Source organism: Equus caballus, chromosome 16 (assembly GCF_041296265.1).
Source record: "Equus caballus isolate H_3958 breed thoroughbred chromosome 16, TB-T2T, whole genome shotgun sequence".
Taxonomy (NCBI): domain Eukaryota; kingdom Metazoa; phylum Chordata; class Mammalia; order Perissodactyla; family Equidae; genus Equus; species Equus caballus.
In genome coordinates, this window is record NC_091699.1 from 81,196,540 (window position 1) to 81,216,145 (window position 19,606).

The window sequence follows — 19,606 nt, forward strand, 5'->3', positions numbered from 1 at the left end:
AACTACCATAATACACTTAGAGTATGACAACAGCTATGAGGGAGGAAAGAGAAGGACACCCGATACAGCCAAAGAAGAGGTGACACAAGGACTGAGTTTTATGAACTAAACAGGAGTTAATGAGTTAAAGAATGGGGAGAGGGCATTTCTAGCAGAGCAAACATCAGCAATGTAGCAGAGCACAAGGCATTCAAGAAATTGCCAGACAAACAAAATGGCACTAAACAATTAGCTAGAGAGGACGCAGGAAAATAGGCAGGGATGAGATCACAAAGGCTTCCTAAGAAATCAGAACTTTATTCTGGTGGCAACCGAGTGTCCTAGAGCAGCTTTGTGAGGGTGCACGGAGAAGGGTCAGTCCAGAGGCAAGGACACCAGTCAGAAGACTATTTCCATATCTAGTTCAGAAACAACGAAGGCCCAAACTAAGGATGAGGCATCAGGTCCCAAGAGAGGTACAAGAATTTAAGGTGTAATGATACGAGAAACAACTGGACTTGGAAAGAGTAGGAGGAGTCTAGGATCCCTTCTAGGCTTCTGGCCTGGACATGTAAATACATGGTGATACCCTCCAAGAAATGAGGGAACTTCTGCCTTACCAGGAATATTACCAGCAATAGCAGTCCAAATGTGTACCATGTGGGTATTTAATGCCTGCCACAGAAGTAGAGATTTTGCTCTAAGATAAGATAATGGGAAGACCATGGAAGTAAAACAGAGCTATACCAAGGCTCTTCCTGATCCAACATGTACCAAGGCCAACACTGCTTCCCACTCAGACATACACTGTATATTCATCTGAGCCCCTTCTTCTGTCTACTCCCCTCCACTCCAACTTCCTCCTTGTGACAGGCTCCTAAAACTTCTCAAGCACTCTCCATCAGCAGTGTCAGATCCCTGCAACTCACCCCAAATAAAACTATCCAGTGTTTACGTATTTTTTGAAAGGAATAAGTAAGAAGTTTCATTCTATTCAACTCTAACTGTCGCACCCCACATTGCCTTTTTATTCAGAAGTCACACTTGCCCAGGAAACATTCTGATGATATATCAGCATTCTTTTTTCCTAAGTGGGCCAAGAAATAATCACACCCTATTCAAGGTCAGTAGAATACCTAGAATAGAATCTCTACTATTTCATTAGATTTTCACCGTTTTAAAATATATGTAATATTTTTTCTTATATTCATCAATATTAAAGGTAGTGAAGGTAACAAAGGATTAACTATCAATTTTTTTGAGAATATAAGAAACTTCTCTGCCTGAAAGACGTTCACAGTAACGCTGGATCTCAGAGTTGCAAAGGAACTTAAAATTCAAGACCAGCCACTCCACAAATGTGTGGATTCTTTCTACAACACTCCCACCAAATGGTTACCCAGTGCAGACTGGACCTCTTCCAAGGAGGGGGAACACACCACTCTCCACAAGAGCCGTGGCTGAGAAGTGAAACCTAGTTCTAAACACAGATGCAAAAACTGGTGGTTGAAAGGATGATAAGAAATGGGACTTTCAAATTCTCTCAACTACTTACCCATTACAAAGGAGAAAACTTTACAGTGGAGAAACCTGGTGAACTGAGTGAGAGTTAACATCACCAGTAATGGGACAAGCTGACATCGTGTGCACCATGAAGGACAGCACTTCTGTGGTGTCACCGCCAAAGAGACAAATCTAATCATGACGAAACCTAAGACAACTCAAATTGAAGGACATTCTACAAAATAACTGGCCTGTATGTTTCAAAAATGTCAAAGTCAAGAAACACAAAGAAAGGCCACAGAAAAGTTCCAGATTAATGGGAGACTAACGGGATGTCAACCAATTGCATGCACGATCCTGAATCAGGTGAAAAAAAGAGCTATAAAGAACATCATTGGGATAATTGATGAAATCTAACTACTGTAGATTAGATAATAGTATTGTATCAATGTTAAATTTCCTGATTTTGATCATTATACTTTGGTTATGTAAAGAATGCCCTTGTTCTTAGAAAATATACACTGATGTATTTGGGGGTAAAGGGACACGATGCTTACAATTCACCTTCACACAGTTCAAGGGAAAAAAAGTGTGTGAGCATGAGCGTGGGGAGAAAGAATGAATGAATGATAAAGTAAGCTAGTGGAGCAAACCAGTAACAACTGGTGAATCTGGGTAATGGATATAAGAGAATTCTTTGTACTATTCTTATAATTTTTCTTTATGTTTGAAATAATATCAAAATTAAAAGTTACTCCTCCCCAAATAATAATAAGGTCACACAATGTTATGTAAGAATACTAAAAAATCTATCAGCCCAGTTTCCTCAAAGAGTTCAGGTACATACTCATTGAAACTGACATATCTCAGATTAAAATGTGTCAGGTGAACCTTTTCTGAATTATTTATATCACTTATTTTAGCACTTGAGCATATCCAGGTTACCATTTACTAAGTGTTCTTAATTGTTTCACGTGAATTTGCTCTCTTGATCTCTTATTTTGCAGTTTTCACCCTAAAGAGATCTATTCACTCCTAAAAGAGCACTTCCTACATATTTGGATACCCCAAAGCAACAATATTGGACCGTCAAGGTACTCCAGATGGCAAGGCACATGTGCTTTACCCAGGATCCAAGCTAACACAACTTTAATCGCAACATTCCTGCGGCTATGTTTTAATGCATATATTTATATGTGTGTATAATGTTTCTGAAATGCATGTGAGTATATATAATATGAATATATGCACATTTACATATTCATTTTTACTTACCTGATTGGCAAACAAACATACTTAAAATATTTAGTGTTAGGGAGCGAACTGAGGAAATAAGCACCCTTATTCACTCTGTAAGGATTGTTGGTTCACAAGTACCATCTTGGGAGAGAGAAGGAAGAAATAATTTGGTAATGTAAAAGTTTTAAACATGCAGTCTTTGACCCAGCCATTTCACTTCTTCACTATTTTACTAATTTACTATTCAGAAATAATGTCACGAGTGCACAAAATTTCTGAACAAAGATGTTCTTAATGTGTATACACATACATACAACATGCACACATACACACACGTACACATTCACACACACATATTTTTTCTGTTTCTATATTCATCAATAACAAAGGCAGAAACAGCAATGAAAGTGAGCTACCGATTGTTCTCAGCATTCCCTTACCACAGATTTTACCTGCCAAATGAAGTAAAGGAAACTATTTGTAATAGTGAAAGGAAGCATTGTTTGAAACAGTAAAATGCGATTAAAAATCCACATGTCAATTTGGATTAACGTAACAAATAACAATACATGATACATCCATAGAATAACATATTATAAAGCCATGAAAGAGAATGAGTCAAATCTGTAAGTAGAGAAGTAGAAAGATGCCAAGATATAGTATAAGGTAGGGGGAAAATACTGTATAACACATGTCATAAAATCCCCTTTTTGTTTAAAAAGGACAAAAAAATGAGCCTGGAAGTATACCAAGCTACATATAAACAATGATTACTTCTGGGTGTAGATCTACAAAGTCTTAACAGTTTTAAAAACAATCCTATTAATATTTTAATTATATCAATAACCATTATTGTTTTCTAAGTAGATAAGAGAGATCTATATTAAAGTGGTCAAACAAACAACTTGCACCAAATATCAGAACAGACACTACTTCACAATACTTTTAAAAAAACCCTCTACAATAGGTATTCTGATTTGTTTTTAATAGCAAAACTATTTTTATTTCCCAAATAAAATCCTACTCAGAAGCCTATATTTAAAGCTGATAAAGGAAACTGAAGTTGATTGGTAGTGGTGGGCTCTACACCCAGCATCCCACTCTCTGACCTATGAGAAAACTTAGCATGTTCGAGAACCCCAGATAGAGGAAAGGTGAAGAATTCAGCAACAAGTAAACCAGTCAAGAGGTTCCTTACGGTTAAAGGAGCTTAGCTACAGCACACATGGGTGCCAGGTCTGCTGCACCTTACTTTCACCGTTTCTCCACAAATGGGAGAACTATATCCTTTATATCAAAGATGTCTGAAACATCCATCTCACCAACGCCCCCCAGCCCTCCACTCACACCACTTCACCACAACAGCACAGTCATTAGCAAGTCAATTGTCCCCTCTCCAGGACAGATCTGCATCCCTGTTTGAAAAGCCTGAAAGGATGCAAGTGTTCTCTCATAAACTAGTCACACAAATGATGGCTACCTTCATTGTAAAGGATTTGAGAAAGTCTAGAGGAATAGGCTAAAAATTTAAAATATAAATCTGAAAGGACCCAGTACTGCCACAGCCCACCACCAACTGACCCTTTTGTACAGATGGCAGCCCACCACTCAGATACAGCCCTTGCCTCAGCCTCTAGGCCTGGATGGCCCTGTCTTGGCATCTTTGGTTGAGCCCCTCTTACCTTGGACTTTGCGTGCCAAGTGAAGTGCAGGAAATTTGTCTCACTGGGTACTAACAGGTTAAAGGACAGAGCGTAGTGACTAATAAGGTCATTTCTCACATAATAAAGTTCTGCATCAAGACCTAGAAAAAAAACAGAGAAAAAAGAATTAAGCACCTAAAATACTCTAAAAATCATTAACCACTTGTATTTCAAATACTAATAGTGGAGTGAAAACAATATTGATGAACAAATGTACATCACAAACGTCTCTCACACGTGCTCCCTTCGGGAAGGAAACTGAGTTATATCATCACCAACAAAGATGAAGAAGAAACCAGGACTCAAAACAATTAAGCAGTTACCCAGCTAAACACAGGTGTGCTGGAGCCAGAACTCTGGTGGCCACTCTGTCTTCTGAGGGCCCCTGTGACTCTTCCTTTTGGACGCTGTGTTTCTCAGAATAATGCCTACAAACAAAAACACCTTCTCCCCCCAAAAGTGATGTGGACTTAGGAAGAGAGATTCAAAACGGAAGGGAGAAGTGCACCTGGGTAAAAACATGAGCGTGAGCCAAGGCCTCAAGGCCCCAGCCAGAGAGGACCTCTGCTTCCTCCGTCAGTATGTCCTGGCCACTCACAGCATTTATCAGAGCATGCTCACACCAGCTGCCGCAGAGACACATGTCCTCGTCGCTACCTAGATTACACAGTGGAGAATGCAGTGTTTCTCCTCATATTCTCATGACAGTTCTCTGCACAAAGCAGATGCTCAGTCAACACTTGTTAAACAAGTTAGCACTGCATATAAAGCAGAAATAACCAAGCGCCTGAGAAATGCTTGAAGAAGTAACTCCCAAATTTTACTCATTCCCATGCCACCTTCTTGACCAGGGCTACATCCAACCTCCAACACATATCACATTCTCGTCATACCCCTTCATTCTACCTGTATTTAATATTTTTCTTTAAAATTGATTCAATTTTTAAAACAAAAATTTTAAAGGCAAAATTTAATCACTATCTTGAGTGGAAAATCAGTAAGTATTGTGAAAAAATACAAAGTAACCAAAACAAATCAATTAAAAGGAAAATAAAACAATATTACTAAATTCTAACTAAACACTGGTACCTACCAAGTCAGTGAGCTTAAGTCTAGCTCATTGTTTACAAATAGGGAGGAGAAGGGAACTGGCAAGTGCTGGAGGGAGGAAAGAATCAAACAAAGGCTTTCTCCATGATAATCCAAAAGAATTGAAAGAATAAAAGCAGAGAATAACTTTCTCTCAATTGATTTACTGTATCTAAAGATGTGTCCAGGTGTCCCTCTAGCAATGTATGACACGTATATTCCACACATTGGAGGGGAAAAGGTACAGGGCAGTCCAACTGAATCGTAAATTTCATATTTACTGAGCCAATACTATGGGTCTGAAACCCTATGGTATGCAAAAAAGTCAAGATGGAAATCTCACACCTCCTGAGAATACAGATGTAGAAAGAAATAACTCTGCTACAGGCATTTCTCCTGTAAAATTAATTTTCTCATTTCTGAACTGAATCTAATACAATCATTAATTGAGAAATGAGATTTGAGGCTTACATAGGGGAAGGCTGCTGCACTGGCTGGGCAGCACTGCTTTATATATTCCATACAGGGTACCAAATGCAATCGGAGAGAGTCCGAGGTGTTCTGACAAAGGCTCTCCCTGCTGGCTGGACAGGAAGTACTAGCAAACATCTGGGGAGGGAGAACTGGTAACACAGGCAAAAGGAGGAAAGGAGGACAAAGACGGTAAGAAGGCAGGAGAGAGGTAGGAGCGAAGTGCAACAAGAAAGCTGGGTTAAGAAAACATCAGCAATCACAATAATTGTAAATAGCTTAAATCTGCTTGTTTTTAAAAAAAGTCTGAGTCTTACTGTAGTCTAGGTTTGATGCTGTTTACAAGAGACACACCTAGAAGAAAATTTTAAAACATAAGCCAGGTCAAAAAAAGAAGAAAAACAAAGAAAGTAGATGAGGCGATACTGACGTGAGACAAACTAGAATTCAAGATAAAAAGATTTTATATTAATAAATTCATTAATACAAAATTTATTCATAAGAAAATTTTCATATTAATAAAAAACATAAGAAGATATAGTAGTGCAACTAACAAAAAAACCTTCAAATACAGAAAGCAAAAACCGATAGGAAAAAGAATCAAGAAGAAACAGACAAATCCACAATCACAGTTGGAAACGACATCCTTTGAGAAAACAAAAGATCAAAACAGATAAAAATTTAGTGTGGACATATGATTTGAACAATATAATTATGGGACAGGAAAACAAGGGGGGAGTTAATCATGAATTAGACCATACACATTAAAACAAGGATTCTAACTAGAAATAATACAGACTACCTTCTCTGATCAAATATAGTAATAAAGAAGTTAACTGTAGGATAAGGATAAAGCCAAAAGATGATTATTTAAAAAGATTAACAAAACAGTTAAACCCTTTGTAAGACTGATTTAAAAAAAGAGAAAATACAAATTGCCAATATCAGAAATGAGGAGGGAACATTACTACAAATCCTATAGACATCAAAAAGATAAGAATACTATGAACTTTATGACAATAAATTCAATAACTTAGATAAAACAGAAAAATATTTGAAAAACATAATTTACCAAAACTGACAAGAAATTAAAAACCTTCCCTCAAAGCTCCAGGTCCATATGAATTATATCAACCATTTAAGAAAATACCAATCTTGCATAAACTCTTTCAGAAAACAGGTGAAGAAAACACTTCCCAACTCATTTTACAAGGCCAGTGTCACATTGATATTAAAACCTCATGAAAACATTGTAAGAAAATTACAGACTGACATCCCTCTTGAACATAGACAGAAACATTCTCCATAAAACTTAGCAAACTGAATCCAGCAATATATAAAAAGGATAATGCATCATGACCAAGTGTATAGAAAGGTTAACCTTTAAAAATCAATGTAATTCACCACGTTAACAGAGTAAAAGATAAAAACCCAAATCATCTCAATAGATGGAGAGAAAGCATTTGGTAAGAATTCAAAGCCTATTAATGATACAAGCTGTCAGGAAACTAGGAGCAGACAGAAATTTTTTCAGTCCAATAAAGAGCATCTACAAAAACCCTACAGCTAACATCATACCCAGTGGTAAACTACTAAATTCTTATTTCTAAAATCAGAAACAAGGCAAGGATGTCCACTTCCCTCACTTCTATTCAACCATGTACTTGAGGTGTGAGCCAATGTATAAAGACAAAACAAAAAGCATAAAGGTTGGAAAGGATGAATGAGAACACATTATTCACACGTGATATGATTATGTGTGTAGAAAACACTATGACATCTCTAAAATACTACTAAAACCAAATTCATGAATCTAGCAAAGTCTCAGAATACAAGGCCAATATTAAAAAATCAATTGTATTTCTATATATTAGCAATTGGAAAATAAAATTTAAAAATCAATACCACAACATCAAAAAACACTAGTACCTAGAAATAAATCTAACTAAAGATATCCAAGACCTCTATAATGAAAACTATAAAATGTTGCTAAGAAAAATTAGAGATGACCTAATTAAGTGGAGAGAGAGTCCATTCTCTTAGAAAAGCCTCAATAGTGTTAAGAGGTCAAGTCTCAAACTGATCTATCGATTTAAAGTAATCTTAATCAAAATCCCGAGAGATTTTCTGAGGAAATAAATTAATTCTAAAATGAAATTTAAATGCCAAAACAATCTTAAAAAAGAAAAAACAATGTTAGAAGACTCACATTACCTGATTTCACAACATAATGAAGAGCTATAATAATCAAGACAGCGTAGTATTGGTGTAAGGATAGACACATCAATGGAACAGACGGAATCCAACAACAAGCCTGTAAATACAGGGCCAATGGAATGTCAACAAAGGCATCAAGGCAATTCAATTAAACTGATGCTAAAGCAACTGGATGAATATATAGCATAAAACAAATCTTGAGCCAGCCCTGATGGCCTAGTGGTTAAAGTTCTGCACTCTCTGCTTTGGCTGCCGGGGTTTGCTTCCCAGTTGCAGAAGCACACCACTCGGCTGTCAGTTGCCATGCTGTGGCAGTGGTTCACACAGAAGAACTAGAAGGACTTACAGCAAGGATATACAACCATGCTTAGGGCTTTGGGTAGGAAAAAAAAAAGAGGAAAGATTGCAACAGATGTTAGCTCAGGGCGAATCCTTCCCTACAAAAAAAAAAAAAAATCCTGATGCTTATCACACATCACACAAAAATCAATTTGAGACAGATTATAGACCTAAATGTAAAAGCTAAAACTATAAAGCTTCTAGAAGAAAATGTAGATATCTTTTTTTTTTAAAGATTGGCACCTGTGGTAACATCTGTTGCCACTTTTTTTTCTTCTTCTTCTTCTTCTTCTCCCCAAAATCCCCAGTACATAGTTGTATACTCTAGTTGTGCTATGTGGGATGCTGTCTCAGCACGGCTTGATGAGCAGTGCCATACCCACGCCCAGGATCCAAACCAGTGACACGAACTCAAGCACTCAGCCACAGGGAATATCTTCACAACCTGGGGTAAGCAAAGATTTCTTGGACTGGTCACACAAAACATGAATCAAATGAGAAAAAAAAATTGGTTGTCATCAAAATTAAAAACTCGTGCTCCTCAAAAGACATTATTAGGAAAATGAAATTCAAGTGACAAACTGGGAGAAAATATTCATAACACATCAATCTAAAAAAGAACTTGTTTCTAGAATATATAAAGATCGCCTACAAACCAAAAACGTGACAATCCAATTAAACAAAATGAGCAAAAGATGTGAATATTCACTTTGTAAGAAAAGATACCTAAACGGACAACAGCATATGAAAAGGTGCTAAACATCATTAGTCATCAGAGAAATACAAATTAAAACCACAATGAGATACCATTTCCACCCAAGAATGACTAACTGCTGGCAGGGATGTGAAGCAGCTGCAACTCTCTCATGCATTACTGGGAGTGCAGAAATGTTCAACTGCTTTGGAAAACTGTCAGTTTCTTATAAATATACCTACTCTGTGACCCAGTCATTCCACTCCTAAGTAATTATCCAAAAGAAATAAAAACATGTCCACAAAAAACTTGTACGTGAATGTTGACAGCACTTTTATTCAGAATAGCCAAAACTGGAAACAAGACAAATGTCCATCAACAGATGAATGGATAACCAATTTTGGTATATTCATACAATGGGATACTATCCAGCAATGAAAATAAACTAACTGTTTGAGACTTGGTAACAAAATGGATGAATCTCACAGACTATATGAGTGAAAAAAGCTATACACAAAAGAGTATATATGGTAAAACCAATTTACGGTGATAGAAATCAGATTAATGTGGTTGCCTAGGAAGGAGGATGGGAGGGAGACCAGTGAACTGATTGCAAAGGGGCCCCAGGGAACTTCCTGGGGTGATGGAAATGTTCTATATCTAATTGCAATGGTAGTTACATAGGTGTATGCATTTTCCAAAACTCAACCAACTGTACATTCAAAATCTGCACATTTCATTACATGTAAAGGTTACCTAAAAATTTTTAAAGAGGAAAAAAAAGTCAACAGTTTTTACCTCTCTTCTAATCCCAAAGAGCTTGCATAGCAGAGAATGTTACTAGCACTAACATAAAAAGTTTTAGAAAAAATAATTAATCTTAAGTGATCAACAACTTCCAAATTTAAACTTCAAACATCTTTAACAGGGAAATAAAGAACTCTGTTCCTAATAAGTAACAGTTATAATGTTATTACTGGTAATAACAATAACGTGTAAATATTTAAGTTTTCCACAGTTCAAAGTATCAAGAACATCTAGGGGTTCTGTAAATTCAACTCCCTATAAACCTTGATGAAAAAGAGCTGCAAGCTGTAAGAAATAAAGAAGAAAAAGGAAGCACATCCTCAAGCCATGCATGCAGTCATTTAATAATTTGTGGTTTCAGTCCTACTAGAAATTCTCTGAACTCTTACTTCTCTCGTAAGATGAGACTGAGGGATGCAGCCCATTCCCTTTCCAGCATCCTGGGGATATCTTTCTCCCCAAACTGCTCAAGGTCTCTCCAGTTCTATCAACTCAAACTCTAGGCAGAAACCATGGTTCCTTACTAGAAAACATTCTCTTTGAACATACCAGACCAACTTCTCCACAACATACCAATTGAAGGCTGGACAAAGACTGGAATCTGCTCACCTTCTCAAGCTACTAAAACCTATTTGGACCTCAACTTGCGCGGGCATGCTTATTACCCTGGTCATCCATCTGTGACTCTCTCTTCAATGACCCTTTTCTACACAGTATGCATCTCTTAACAACTGGGCTACGTTCTGAGAAATGGAACATTAGGCGATTTCGTTGTCGTGTGAACATCACAGAGTGTACTTACACAAACCTAGATGGTATAAGCTACTACACACCTAGTCTATAGTTTATATAGTACTAGTCTTATGGAGCCAACATCATACATGTGGTCCCTGATTGACTCAAACAGTGTTATGCAGTGCAGGACTGTAGCGTCATCCCCTAATACACTGTGACTTCTACTAACCTTTCCACCTTCTTGAAGCACAACTAGCCCTGTAGAGCCCCAAGGACCCACTCTCCCACCCACAGTGGGCTCTGCTCTGTATTCCTATGACCAGTTCAGATGATTACTTGAGTATCCTCATCAAAACTCATGTTTCCGGGGCCGGCCTGGTGGCACAGCAGTTAACTGTGCACGTTCTGCTTCGGCGGCCCGGGGTTTGCCGGTCCGGATCCCGGGTGCAGACATGGCACCGCTTGGCAAGCCATGCTGTGGTAGGCGTCCCACATAGAAAGTGGATGAAGATGGGCACGGATGTTAGCTCAGGGCTAATCTTTCTCAAAAAAAAATAAAAATATAAATAAATAAATAAATAAAAACAAAAACAAAAAACTCCTGTTTCCAATTAGGCATATGACACCCTCTATCCTTCCTAGTATCTTAGCTACCTCATTCATTGAGGATTTTGGAACCAGTTTATAAAATGTCTACAAAGCCTTCTCCTGTGACCTACTATGGCAGATTCCCAACGTCCTTGAGACCACCCACTCTGAACAAATCTGACCTTCAATGTTCCTTTTATTCCCCAACTCCAACAACCCCATACCAAAGCATCTAATGTCTACGGACAGTAGCAATATGTAAACTGTTCTACCTCCAAAATCTTGAATTGTAATATCTTAACAGCTAGTAGCTCCTCAGCTCCTTCCATCTGTTGTTACAACAGCTGTTTTCTGGGCTCACAATATATAAGCCTCAACCCCAATTACTTCAATTACTTTCTTACTAGTATCCCCAACTTTCTCCCTCCAGCCTATGTCAGACATGCATAGTGCACCCTGAAAACACCCAATCTTGAACTGACTTGACTTCCCTACTCCATCTTCTCTGGTGCTGTAACTGAATGCTGCATAATCCTGGATGAAGCCATTCCCACAAACGAGAGACACTACAAAACATGCCGTCTATCCTCAACAAACAAATTAATGTTTATAAGCTGCTGACAGTCCGGAGTCCTGTGATCCATAATGGCCACCAAAATAAATGAAAATTTGAACTTCACTACCTTAGATTGAAGTATTGAAATTGAAATACAAACAGTAAAAAGAGTTGCCGTTTTCTGTCTACATCCCTTCTTTTTCTTTTAAAGATTGGCACCTGAGCTAACAACCGTTGCCAATCTTTTTTTTTTGCTTCCTGCTTTATCTCCCCCACCCCCCACCCCGTACATAGTTGTATATCTTAGTTGCAGGTCCTTCCAGTTGTGGTATGTGGGATGCTGCCTCAACGTGACCTGACGAGCAGTGCCATGTCCGCGCCCAGGATCCGAACCCTGGGCTGCCGCAGCGGAGCACAAGAACTTAACCACTCGGCCACGGGACCGGCCCCCTCTGTCTACATATTTTGAAAAAGTTGTTTTGAAATAGACACTCTTTATTAACTAAGGTAGTTATTCCTAACTTGAAAGGATTTAAATTTTTTCAAAAAAAACATTAAAATGAGATTCAAATTTTCACCTATCAAATTCGCAAATACAGTCTTTTCTGCCATAAATCACGTTCCTGTAACACCAATTAGCTTATAAATGGTTAGCAAACAAAATACCAATGAACAATGCCAGTATAACACAGAAATCGTGTCAGTTCACATTTGAATTTTCCCAGGTGAGGGAAACTGGAACAGCAGGTAAAGAACTATAGCTTTCAGTGAGTAAGGGAAAGACCCTCATGCAGCTCATTTACTGCCAGGCAGGAGCCCTCTCAGCTCTATTTTCAGAAAACTAAAAAGGAGCACCTGCCAGGGCTCCCTCCTCAGAGCAGTAGCACCAGTTTTTGCACAGTTCCTGGATCAAAGCAAGCTGCACTTCCGTGCCACCTTCATGGCAGCCCCACTGGCTTAGACGGCAACTTTCATCTGCACTATCTCAAGACCGTGCAGGCCAGAGACTTCCATCCTGATATGTTTTAATATGTTTAATTCTTCTCTGAGGCAGCCTCAGCCATGCTAAGTGGTTTGGCTGGGCTGTCCAAGTTATCTCATAAAGTATCAATTATGTTTTTGTTAGTAGTTGGCTTGAAAATTGCAGAGGTCTTGAGTGGTTTGCCCCAACCTTATTTTTCCCATAAGTCCTGTTATTTTTAGTGAATAGGCAATCTTAAAGGGTTTTTTTTTTTTAGGAATGTATTTGATGTTGTAACAGAAATGCTTATATTATTTAAATATAATACTGAATGTTAGGCAGGGTATGGCAAGCAAGCAATCTGAATACATGCCTAAGTTTTACAAATATTTATACTCTGACTCAGTAATTACACTTCTAAAAATCCATCATAAGGAAAACCAAATATAGATGCAAATTTTTATGCATAAAGATATTAATCAAAATAATATTTAAAACAGAAGAAAAGAAACAATATAAATGACCAGCAATAGCACAGTGATTAATAAACCATAATACATCCATAACAGAGAACAGTTTGTCTTTGGAGGAGAGAGGAGGAATGATGAGCCATTATATCCTTCCAATCAGATCTCTCCCTTTTCGTCTATGTGACATATTGAGCTTCCCCTTTGAATACAGGTTTCAATGACCAAAAAACACTAAAAAACATTATGAAGCCATCAACAGGACTGTTACAAATAAATTTTAATGAAACGGGTTTTGCTTAGAATGTAGCATTAAATGAAAATAGGCAAGACACAAATGATATACAGCAAATTTTAACGTCTGGTACGTAGAATAGTTGGTGCACAAAACAGTTCAATAAATGGTTCAATAAATGTCCACTGAATTAAAGTTAAATGTTTATATATATACACGTTGTGTGTGTGCTCAATTTCTCAAAAAAGAAAGGAAATACCAAAAAATATTAACAGTGGTGGATTACGGGTTATTTTTCATTGCATGTTTTTATTCTTTTTCTTCTCTTAAATTCTCTGTGAAAGTTAAACTGGAAAAAAACAAAAATTATTTTCAAAAACATGTTTGAAGAATACACATATAGCTGCAACAAATCATTCAACAAAAATCCAATTATTGCCTAAATTAATCCATAAAGGCCAGCAAAAGCTAGAGAGAAAGCCCTCAAACAAGAAAACTCAATTAAAAAAAAATCACACCATGGCTGGCCTGGAGGTGCAGTGGTTAAGTTCACATGCTCCATTTCGGTGGCCCAGGGTTCAGGGGTTCGTATTCCTGATGTGAACCTACACACTGCTCATCAAGCCATGCTGTTGGCGGCATCCCACATACAAAACGGAGGAGGGTTGGCAGAGATGTTAGCTCAGGGCCAATCTCCCTCACCAAAAAAGTAATAATAATAAAAAATAAATAAATTACATTGGTAAAGACAATATCTTTTACATATCAACATTAACACTAGTAATGGTAAAATTACTAACTACTAAAACGCCTTCTTCCAACCTTCCCTTAAAATACTCAGATATACCGAAAAGTAAAATTTGGCAAAGCACCACGAACTGAAAAGAGAAGACCAAAACTCAGAAAGAAGGTCCCCATACAAGAGTGACACTGGGACTGAACTGAGAAAAAAATTCTTGGATGACCCATGCTCACTATCTGAATGAGAATAACATGGGAGACCCTGAACACGACAGGGAATGCAACAAAGCTACAGTTTACAGGGGAACAGGAAGCAGGCCAGGAATTCTATTCTCAGACAAATTCTCATCATATGCAGACAACAGATTCTCAGAAGGCATCAGAAAAAGATAATTAAGTATTCTTTCCCAAAAAAGCTATTCCAAAACACACTGAAAGATTTTATTTTTAACATGAGATAAAGAATCATTTTATACTGGGAAGAGATAGACTTCATGATGAGAGTATAGTAATCACGGATCTTTATAGCTCTAAATCAAAATGCAGAGTCCAAAAAAATCTCAAAATATTAGAAATATGAAGAGAATCCAATATAAGTACAATCACCCCAAAATATTAAAAACATGGAGAGAACCCAATGTAAGTATAAGCATGATACAAAATTACCAGTCTATGACTAACACTAGTATGTAGATAATATAACTTTTTTATAGATAGCCATAATTAATATAGCTGAGTGGATACAGACACAATAAGACAGTACTCTATCGGAAATTAAATTCCTCCAAGGCATCCATAAGAGATTTACAAAAAGTGATCAGCTATAAGGAAAAGTTTCTTAACGTAGAAAATGTATAGGCCACGATCTAATCACAGGGCAATGGGAAGGAGGGAGGGAGAGAGGGGAAACTTACATTATAGATTTTGAAGTACTATCTCAAAGATGTATTCTTAACCATTACATAACATTTCAACTACATAAAGAAAAATGAGAAAATGGAAAAAAGACTGGAAAGATATTTACCAAAAAAACCAATGCACAGTAAAATGATAGATATTTTTCTTCTTTTTTATGGTCTTGTACATTTTCCAAATAGCCTATAATAACAATGTTTTTACTTTGATAATCAGGAAATAAAATTAATAAAATAAAAAGAATTTTAAACTGATTTTTAGAAAAAGATGAAATCTGTAGAAAATATCATACTTTATTTCTGAATGTAATCTTTTTCTTTCCTTCCCCATCACATCCTCAAAAAAATTATTTTTTAAAGAAAGAAAAAAGTAAAAGACCAATGACAGCATCTAGATAATCTACTCTCTTTTTTCTGTTTTCCTTTTTTTAGATTATGTGGGTAGGAAAATCTAATCACATGGGCCCGTAAAAATCAGAAATTTTTCTGGCTGTGTTCAGAGTGGGAGACAGACAGGACTACAGAAAAATGGTCAGAAAAATGTAACACTGCTGGCTTTGAAGATAGAGGCCGGAGACCAGGAGCCAAGGAAAGTGTTGGCCTCTAGAAAGTGGCAGAGGCTCTAGAAAGGAACGCGGCCCTGCCCACACCTTGATCTTGAAGGGAGACCCACTTCGGCCACCTCAACTCCAGAACTATAAGATAACACTTTTGTGTTGTTTCCGTTTGTGATAACGTATTGCAGAAGCAAGAGGAAACTAATCCATGAACTATTTAAATGTTTTAATATCAGGTAGAACTAGTTTACCCCTGCCCCTTAACTTCTTTTTCCTCTGAATTGTCCTGGCTGTTCTTGTTTATTTTTCCATATGAGTGTTAGAATCAGCTTTTCTAGTCCCCTCTCCCTCTCCCCCAAAAAACCTGTTGGTGTTTTGAAATGGATTTTATTGAATTTATACATTAACCTGAGGAAATGCTGTCTTTATGATTTTGTCTCTTCTCACCTAAAACCATGGTGTGCCTTTTTTTTTTTTTTAAAGTTCAGGTCTTTTCTCGTTTTCTCTCTCAAAAGAATTATAAACATGTCATTACGTAGCTCTTACTACTTTTTAAGATTATTTCTAGATATTTTCTCTTTTTATTTGTTATTTGTGATCTTTTCTTCAAATACATCTCCTTGTGATTTTTGTTTGTATGTATGAAGGCTAATGATTTTTATATTAATTTTGTATGCACATTCAACTTATGAATTACTGTTTTTTAGTTGATTCTTTTTTTCCCTTCAGGTGAATAATCATAACTTTTTCTCCTGGGAACAGAGGTAGGCTATATATCCCAAGCTCACCGCAGTTAGTCCTGGCCATGTTGCTAAGTTCTCTCCATGGGACTGTAAGCAAAAGTGATGTGTGACTTTAACACTTCACCTATGTTAATTTCAACAATTCTCAACAATTTCTCCAAACTCTGCCACCTTCTGGCTGGCTAGATGCAAACAATGATGAGGTCCTAGCAGACTGCACAGCCAAAAGATGGAAGGAGTCTGGGTCTTTTAGTCATGGTGTAGAGTAGTAGATCAAGAACATCCATCCTGGGGCCGGCCCTGTGGCCGAGTGGTTAAGTTCGCACACTCTGCTTAAGTAGCCTGGGGTTTCACCTGTTCAAATCCTGGGTGCGAGCATGGCACCACTCATCAAGCCATGCTGAAGCAGCATCCCACATGCCACAACTAGAAGGACCCACAAATAAAAATACACAACTATGTACCAGGGGGCTTTGGGGAAAAAAAGGAAAAATAAAATCTTTAAAAAAACAACAACAACAAAAGAACATCCATCCTACTTTATTACATGAATCATAAATAAGCTTTTATTGTAATATAGCCATTATCATTTGGGTACACTTCTTATAACAGTTTAGCCTACCCTAACTACTAAACCTTGTATTTCCATTTTGTTGAGCAGTTTTGTTTCCATCAATAATAGGTGTTAGAATTACATGGAACTCCTTTACAGCATATATAATCAAATTATGTTTTCCTTTATTATACTAATATGGTAATTTTTATTGATATGCTTTCTAATATGAAACCTTACTTGCATTTCTGGAAACTTACTCCTTCCTACTAATCGCTACTAATTATTAGTGTTTCAAATATGACAACAGCAATTAAACGCAGTCTCAAAGCACAGGTAGCAGATGGCAGGGGTTATCACCGTCTAGGAGTGGTGTGGTGAGTGCAGAGAGGTGAAGCAGGGTGAAGAACAGTTAGAGAGACCTTGAGGGAAACAATTGACTCAGTAATGCTTCACTGAGCCAGTTCTGCAGCAAGCCAGGAGTCGGGTAACTCTTTAGGAGACCAGGAAACAGAGCCTAGTCCCAGCAGAAGAGAACGACTGAGAAGGAAGGTTGGGGTCCCATGGTCAGAACAAGGAAGTTCCAAGGGCTGAGAAGAGGACCAAGTCTAAAGCAGCCATTTCAACGAGCACCTTATTTGAAAAAGAGGCCTAAGAGCTGGGAAACCAGCATGGTCAAAGGTTTAACAGCTGAGAAAAAATCAGGGTAGGTTCTAATATCCTTTGGGAGTCAGGGGATAATTCACTGAGGATCATCTTGTAGAGGTAAGGTGACTCTAACAACCCTAATGGGTCAAAGAACATATAAGTAAGCATCATTGACATCAAAAGAGAAGAGGATGATGAGTCACTGTCCTAGGGCAAAACAATCAGAGTAGGAAAGAAAGGATGTAATGCATGATAAAAGCTGGTCCCGTGGGGGCCGCCCCGTGGCTGAGTGGTTAAGTTCATGTGCTCCACGTCAGTGGCCCAGGATTTCACCTGTTTGGATCCTGGGTGTGGACATGGCACTGCTCATCAGGCCATGCTGAGGTGGCATCCCACATGCCACAACCAGAGGCACTCACAACTACAATATACAACTATGTACTGGGGGGCTTTGGGGAGAAGAAGTTAAAAAAAACCAAACCAGAAGATTGACAACAGATGTTAGCTCAGGTGCCAATATTTAAAAAGAATTTTTTTAAAAGGCTGGTCCCTTAATGAACAATCCAAAAAAGAAACTGAGAAAATAATTCCATCTACAAGAGCATCCAAAGGAATAAAATACCTAACAATAAAATTAAATAAGGTGAAAGACTTGTACACTGAAAACTACAAAACATTGATGAAAGAAATTAAAGACCTAAATAAATGGAAAGACATCTGTGTTCATGGATTGGAAGACTTACTATTGTTAAGGTAGCAACACTACCCAAAGGGATCTACAGATTCAGTACATTCCCTATCAAAAGTCTAACCAACTTTTTTGCAGAAATGGAAAAGCAGATTCTCAAATTAATATGGAATTGCAAGTGGCCCCCAACAGCCAAAACAATCTTAAAAAAGAAGAGCATAGTTGAAGAATTCACACCTCAGGATTTCAAAACTCACCACAAAGCCACAGAAACCAAAACACTGTGGTACTGGCATAACAAGAGACATGTAGACAAATGGAATAGACTTCAGAGTCCAAAAATAAACCTCTATATTTCCAGCCAACTGATTTTTGACAGGGATGCCAAGACCATTTAATGGGGAAAGAATAGCTTCTTCAACAAACGGTGCTGGGACAACTACACATCCACAAGCAAAAGAATGAAATTAGACCCCTACCTCACACCATATATAAAAACTAATTCAGGGGCCAGCCCAGTGGTGCAGCGGTTAAGTTTGCACGTTCCACTTCTCGGCAGCCCAGGGTTCCCTGGTTCGGATCCTGGGTGTGGACATGGCACTGCTTGGCAAAGGCCATGCTGTGGTAGGCGCCCCACGTATAAAGTAGAGGAAGATAGGAATGGATGTTAGCTGAGGACCAGTCTTCCTCAGCAAAAAAGAGGAGGATTGGCAGTAGTTAGCTCAGGGCTAATCTTTCTCAAAAAAAAAAAACTAATTCAAAACAGATCAACAACCTAAATGTAAGACCCCCACATTATAAAACTCTTAGAAGAAAACATAGAAGTAAATCTTCATGAACTTGGATTGGCAATAGATTCTTAGATATGGACTAAAAGCATGAGCAACAGAAGAAAAAAAAAGATAAATTGAAATTCATAAAAATTAAAAACTGCATCAAAAGGCAATATCAAGACGGCGAAGACAACCTACAAAATGGAGGAAAATATCTGCAAATTCTAGATCTGGTAAGGGACTAGTATGGAGACAATATGAAGAATTCTTACAACTCAACAACAAAAGACAACAATTAAAAAATGAGCAAGGTGGGGGCGGACCTGGTGGCATATTGGTTAAGTTCATGCACTCTGTTTTGGCAGCCCGGGGTTTGCTGGTTCAGACCCCAGACACGGACCCACAC

The 19,606-nt window shown here is 37.8% G+C and overlaps 1 protein-coding gene across 3 annotated transcripts in view; it reads right to left on the reverse strand.

Moving 5' to 3' along the window:
• RYK (receptor like tyrosine kinase) overlaps positions 1 to 19,606 on the reverse strand; it is a 94,527-nt gene that overhangs the window by 59,329 nt on the left and 15,592 nt on the right. For 2 of the 3 annotated variants that reach the window (XM_070239086.1, XM_023620959.2), the window contains exon 2: positions 4,404 to 4,525. In XM_070239086.1, coding sequence (XP_070095187.1) covers positions 4,404 to 4,525 — 122 coding nt within the window. Of the gene's footprint in view, positions 1 to 4,403; positions 4,526 to 8,198; positions 8,294 to 19,606 lie in introns of those variants that run through there. The other variant, XM_070239085.1, reaches the window with a different exon arrangement.